Source organism: Seriola aureovittata, chromosome 16, assembly GCF_021018895.1.
Source record: "Seriola aureovittata isolate HTS-2021-v1 ecotype China chromosome 16, ASM2101889v1, whole genome shotgun sequence".
In the NCBI taxonomy this organism is placed as follows: domain Eukaryota; kingdom Metazoa; phylum Chordata; class Actinopteri; order Carangiformes; family Carangidae; genus Seriola; species Seriola aureovittata.
The window spans coordinates 14,453,257-14,460,233 of NC_079379.1; the positions used below are offsets into that span (position 1 = coordinate 14,453,257).

Below are 6,977 nucleotides of genomic sequence, written 5' to 3' on the forward strand. Positions count from 1 at the left end.
ATGGAGGACCATTTAACTCTGCACCAAGTACAACTAAAGAGCAGCAAGCCGAACACACAGACTCAGTCACCTGTTCTTGTATGTAGAGAGATTCAAAGCAATGAATTAAAAACAGGTTTTGCTTTGTGTCACCACATACTGTAAAAAAAAAAAAAAAAATCAACAAAAAAACCACCTTTAAAAACCAAGTCACACAGGTAAGTCAATAACCAACATATAACCATGTTGTACAATAAGAAATGTAAAGAAAAGAAAAATAAAGAAATGTTTTCAATTGTGCAAGTAACAGCAGCACGTTGTGCAGCATGCAGCTGATCAGTGATGCGGTCTTGAATAGATAGACTCACTACAGGGATGCATGCCACAGATGATCCGTTGGGGTGCTAACAGGGTTGCCATGGCAATCGTCACCCGGGCCGGAGGCTGGTTGAGTACAGTAGTGAATGTATGCTCCATGTGGGTCAAGAGGGTTACAGGATGAAGACAGTAGTGGCCAGCGTAATAGTAAGACATGTCTCAAACAGTCTCAAACGGTCTCTACTGCTTTTTGTCGACAAATGGAAGCTAGGTATCAGATCAGTGAATGTGCTTGTGAGCAGCCACGTGCGGGTTACATATGTGTCAACATGAGCCCATTGTAGGCTGACAATCTCCCTGAAAACCATTTTCAGTCATAGCTGTGCTTAGCAGGTCACTGCATCCCCACAAGGCACTTGTGTTCAAAGGCAGCATTGTCACATATCCTCACATCAACATGGCTGCCTGAGAATCCCTTTTCCTTACCAAACAATTGCACATAATGAGATTAAAGGTAAACCACCATTGAGGAAAACACAATCATTTGTGTTTACAGTGACTTTTCTGAGTCATCACATCTTTTTATTCTACTTCCAGGACTGTGATTTTCAAGCAAAACATTCATAAAATGCTTCAGAGAACACGCTTTGTTGGGGGTTGCAGGAATAATTCTCAAAGTCATATTCAAGCCAACAAAACTGGAATAATGTTGGCCCAGATAATGTCATTTCAGTAAAACTGTTCTTCTTAGCAACATTTCAGCAACCATGATAGACTACCGAGCACCGCAAAAGGAGCTGGTCCATGGGCTGTCACAATTGTTCTCGTCATCAAGTGCACTCTGTTTGAAGCCTGTGGGTCACGGAGGAATGTATTTTCTATAAAGTGCAACTTTATTAGCTGTATGATCTGTCACTCTCAGTTTTACAAAAATGCCAGAGTTTGTGGATTTAGCACAACCATACAGAGAAGTCGTCTGCAGCTGCCAGACAGAGTGATAGGCTGTGTATAAATGTCAGGGAAATTAAAACATTAACACTTTTAGTTGACATCAAATGAGTGCAGCCATCTGCGGAAAGAGCTTTTTGGATTACGTAGGTGTCTGAACAGCTGCTTGTTGTGTGACTGCCTCTTGTCATCTCTGGGGTTCTCAGCTCAGTTCCACCCCAGGTGTGTTAGACTTGACACCTCTGCGCGTCAGCTGAGCTCGCCTTTGATTCACGTTAAAGTCAGCCTGGCTTAACATGCTGCTAAGTTGTGACAGAGACTGAGCTGCGTGAAGGAATGCAGTCATTTTGAAATGGTTTCCCATTTGTGTAGTTAGAAGCCAATAAATCATGGCAAAGGGGAGGTGAAGAACATGCAGCTAAGCATTCGGCAAAAGTGGCGTACTGGTTGATAGATCACGGCGGGTTGGGTCTGTTGGAAACACAGACCAGCGGCAGAGAGCCGTGGTCAAAGAGCTTGTATGGCAAAGAGCCTTTTGAAGTCCAAACGTCCGTCTTTGGGTCGTAACACTCGAAGCAGTCTGAGTCCTCGATGACATCGTGGCTGTTGAGGATGCGTCCACCGGTGACATAGAGCTTGTTGTTGATCACCGTAGCGCTGTGATGCATCCTTCGCTCCTTTAGATTCTCACATTTGACGAATTTGTTGGCTTTGGTGTCGTAAGCTATCATTCGCCTCGTGTACCCTGGAAATTAAAGTTTTCAGTCGGGTGATATGTTTCTTACTGTCAACAAATCACATGCACACGCTCCATCAGTGAGACATGACGTTGCCATGGGTGTCAACATTACAATTAATACTGGGACTTAATTTCAGTTAAACCACCCACACACTGTACTGCTGCTGGAAATACTCACTAGAGCACCAAATGTGTATTAATCCACCGCTGAAAATAGTCCCCAACTAATTCACTATTTATTCCTCTTTGAGTTATGTTTGCAAAAAACTACAGTGTCCAGCTGTTTCAGGAAATTACACAGCCTTTTGTAAAAACATAAAATCACCAGCATTTATATTTTTATGTCTTTGGTAGGAAGCAATGGGCTCTGGGCTGAGAGTCACAGAGGAGGGAAGTCAGAAAGTATCGAGAGACAGATTAACACATTGTTAGTTGTAAGTCTTTTGATTAGAGAAGAACAAGAATAATGATGCTAACCTTATCCTCTAATGATGCAAGTCCTACATGATTTAAAAAACAGATAAAATTAACACCAACTGCAAAGATGTTGATGAGTTTATTTCTAGTGTGAAACAATATAAACGTTAGGGACATTGACGTCTGAGCTCACCTCCTATGATGTAGATCTTGTCCTCTATGACCGCTGCGGGGGCACAAACATTTTTCACTGTCCTTGTCTCTAGCCTCGACCACAAGTTGCGAGAGATGTGATACACCTGTTGACACACGACAAACATCAACTGTCAGTCTGTTTTCTAGAGCATCAGATATTGTGATTCACACATACTGTTGCCTGTATTTGAATGGCAACAAATATTAGCACTTCTCTTTGGACCCTAAAATGAATGGTCCTCTCTACCTGAATCAGCCTGACAGGGTTCTGCATGGCATCCTCCCCTCCAAAAACATAGATCCTCTGATCACTGGCTGCAACAGCTGGATGCAGCACCGCTGTGGGCATCGGCGCCATGGCCTCCCATTGATTAAACATACTGTTATACCTCTCTACTGACTGAGAGATTCGCTTATCTACCCCAATGCCTCCTAACACAAAAATAAAGTGCTGATAGGACACACTCTGGTGGGCGTATCGTCGCTCCAACATGGGCTCGGCAGTCCTCCACTGGTTGGTTTTAAGGGAGAGTGTGTAAACTGTGGCGCTGACTGAGCTGTCGCCTGATGTCATGCAGAGGCTGAGCCCGCCAAGCACATAGAGGATGCTGTGAATACACACATATGCAGCTTTGTAGAGGCGCAGGGGGAGCTTGGCCAACCATTGCCAACGATGAGTCCTTTCATCATATAGTAAGGCTTCTCGAGAAGTTTGTTCATTGTTTTTGCGTCCTCCAACCACCACCAGTGTCTCTCTGCAGGTGTAACGCCGTGGTGTGGTCCAAAGCGGCTTGAGCTCACGACTACACTTAGCACTGACTGTGAGCATGAGGCGACGCACTGACTCTATTATCTCCGTACAGAGTGTGGAGGACTGCACCAGAGGGTCGTTGGCAATGAACTGGAAGAGGTACGTTGGATGGATGTAGCGAAGACGAACTTTCTTGAAGAGATCATGGATTGCACCACGACGTGAGAACGGGTCATGGTGGATCCATGCCAGGAGGGTCTCAAACACTTGCTCCTCCTCCGCACAAAGTCGGTCATCCTCTAGGTAACACATGAGCTCAGGAAGAGACAACTCACAGAAGTCCTCTGTTGCAGCTACATCAGAGAAAAACCTAACGGCCATCTCCTTTGCTCTCTCCCTCAGACTCTCACAGTGAAGGATCTCAGAGAGCCGGATCATGCTCAGACAGTTTTCTGGACTCAGCTGCTCCTGGAGAAACAACGAGCAGGCCTCAAAGAGACCTCCATAGTGAAGCATGGATGCTGCCTGCATGAGCGGGAGCACAATCTCCATTGTGATAGTGATGCAGCCTGTGTAGACATAGTCCACGATGCCGCTGATGACATTTGAAGAGATTCCCTTCAGATTCACACGGGCCTGACTGCTCTCCAGAAAGTTGCTGCAGAACATGGCACGGAAGTACGGGCTGCTGGACACCAGGACGTTCCTGTGACAGGGGATCTCCTGATGCTCCGTGCAGAGCAGGACGTCTGTCAGGATACGCTCCTGCCGGAGGATGTTGAGCTGGCCGAGCAGTTGCGAGGGAAGTTCTGAGTCTTTGAAAGAGAAAACATCTCGTGGTCTACAGGCCATTCTGTGTAAAGCAGAAAAAGAGAATCAGTCAGTGATCATAGTGTTGCATTTCTGTTGTCCACTGAAAAGAGATGATTGACAAAAACATAGTACTGATGACACTACAGTCTGACTTGTGCAGAAATTAGACTTGAATGTTGTGAAGAAAAAGGTTTTTTAAGTGCTGTTGAAGTTGAGTTGATCTACATCCATTTAAGAAATAGTTTGACATTGTGCCAAATATTCGCTTTTTTGCAAATAGTTAGATGAGAAGATCATTACCCCTCTTACATATGTTAAACATGATAGCTTCAGCCAGAGCCAGGACACAGTTAGCTTAGCTTAGCATAATGACTGGAAACAGGCAATAAATAAAGGTAATAAATCCACTTACCAGTGCCTCTAAAAACAAATTGTGGTTTTACAGGAGGTTATGTGCCAGACTGCTTCTTGGCCGGGCAAATTGACTTCCTGGAGTCTCACTGTGAGGATGCCAGGCAAACTATTCCGTTAAGATCTAAAAGTAGATTGTGATGCTTCTACAAAAATACTTGCATCCACCAATAACCCACCAAATACATAATCTACCAAAATGCTACTTGAAACTGGGGTGACACACCTTGTTCTGGCATTTTTTCCGATCACTGTTTTTTCATTTATACAGGTAAGTTATTTCAAATTTTGTATATTGCATTATGCTTTAAAGGAATGTAGAAATTATATTAATGACTGATTAGCTGATTAGTTTAATCTGTAAACTATTAAAGTAATTTATATCTACAACACGACATGCACTGTAGAATTAGGTGATAATGAAGGCTAGCAGAGTTTCACTTTATCTTTCTTTAACTTTTTATCTGGCTTTTTCACCTTTGCCCTCAAACTAACCCCTGTGATAGCAAACCCTTTCATTTATTAGCTGGCACTTAAACTCTTAAAACTCCTGCAGTGCAGCTGTCCTCGATGTGAATTACTGACTCACACATTTCTATTTTGAACTGCTTCTAAATTATCTTGATGCATCCATGTAGCATTAGGCCACATTTATGTAATGAAGCTGTCCATCACTGATAACTCTACCAGAGCTGTGTCAACACACCATCTGTGTTTCGTCTCCCCATCACTTTGACCTTCTCTCCTCGTCTGTTTCTGTTACTCTTTTCTATATGTTACGTTTGTCTTTTTTTATAACCATAGCTCCCTCTCAGTCTCAGCCTGTCTCCTCCTGGTTGAAGGGTTTGTGATGATCCTGCTGCTTAAAGAGCAGGAATTTCACTGGGCCATTAGCAACACTAAGTCTTCTAATCACTCCCACGACAGCTACTGATTTACTCCCACTTACCGGCCCAGCCTCTCTGATATATTTGGACCTCTAATCATTATTGTATACTATGAAATGCCAATGGCTGTGAGTGACATTTTTCCACAGATCACTCTCAGATCCTAGACAAGAACTGCTAGTAGAGACAGAATTATTTTTGAATCACTTTGGACACTGTGTAGTCATCATAAAATGTTATTTTATTCACATAAAAGTTTTTATACTTTTTAGTGACAGTTTAGTGGAAAACTGTCACAATGATAATTATCATTAAGTAAAAACATGTAGTACACACTTACTTTAGTCATCTAATAGTGGAAGTGTCTGATTACAATCTACATATGTATATGTTTATTTATTAATTTTTTGTTTGCTATCGTTTAAAAAATTAAAGAAAACTAAAATTAACTAAACTTAACTAAAAGATTACATAATAAGATAAACCCATGACTTGGAGTTTCCGACTGAGCCTGCTGTCAGTTCAACAACATCTGTGACTGGGTGAATCCTTACCTCCTGCCCTCAGAAAGTCAATAATATCGAAGATATCCTGTCAGTCTGGTCCGAAAAAATTTCAGTTCCAACCAAAAAAGTGCCAAAAATTAGTCCAGAGAGAACGTGGGTGTTGTAGTCAGGGAGAACGAAGGAGCATGACACAGAGAAACGACAAGGCTCTCCAGTTAGGCGCTGGTGAGCTCGCCATGAGGCCACTGTGTACATTCCTGCAGCTAAGAATAGTATCCTGGGCCACTGTGACTCCAGCCAGGCCTCTCATGTGACACTGAGCCGTTTGCTACCCGGTTGCCGGCTTAACAGCTCTGCCAGGGTCCAGGGGAGAGAGTGTTTACAATAGCCAGGGGAGGGAGAATCATCACGGGGTCCTGAGTCAGCCATCGAGACCACCCAGGCTGGTGTTTAATCAAAATGTCCCCGAGCTGCTAGCCTTTGTCCATCTTCCTGTGCCGTTTAAGTCCTCCCATCCTCCTCCTCCTCCTCCTCCTCCCGTATGTGTGTAACCCAGGATGAAGGTAAATATAGAGCAGCGCTGATGGGCCAGCTTGATCAGGAGAAACAGCTGTAAGACCTGGGAACAGTTTACCTCAAGGTGTGGTGGTGTTTTTGGGTGTTGTTACATGAGTGTGCAAAACTGGGGATGATACTATTACTACTGCTACTAGTCACCTGTGTGAGGTGTTAATTACTTAGCAGCAATGTGTGTCACACTGCCAAATAACACCCATTACGCTATATCCTGCATAAAGTAGATATACACTGTTTGTCCTATAAAAAAAAAAGAAGTGCAGTGAGAATATTTCTGCTTGTTTCCAAAGTATTTTCTAAAGTCAGGTTTAATTTTTTTCTTCATGGTAAAGCAGTAAAATGCTTTCTCTTCCTCGTTGTAGTTTTCTTTTTTTAGGATTTAATTATAGTCAAAGAAATCCTTGATACTATAGAGGTGTTTAACAGTATTATGTTAA

General features: G+C 43.0%; 1 protein-coding gene across 1 annotated transcript; it reads right to left on the reverse strand.

The window, feature by feature from the left end:
• Nucleotides 1-840: 840 nt before the first annotated feature.
• klhl38a (kelch-like family member 38a) lies at nt 841-6,469 on the reverse strand. Its single transcript, XM_056399011.1, has 4 exons — nt 6,013-6,469; nt 2,844-4,200; nt 2,595-2,700; nt 841-1,990 (listed from the first exon to the last, which is right to left on the reverse strand). Exons 2-4 carry the CDS (start codon nt 4,197-4,199, stop codon nt 1,701-1,703), a joined length of 1,752 nt encoding a protein of 583 aa, XP_056254986.1. The 5' UTR covers nt 4,200; nt 6,013-6,469; the 3' UTR covers nt 841-1,700.
• Nucleotides 6,470-6,977: the final 508 nt, after the last annotated feature.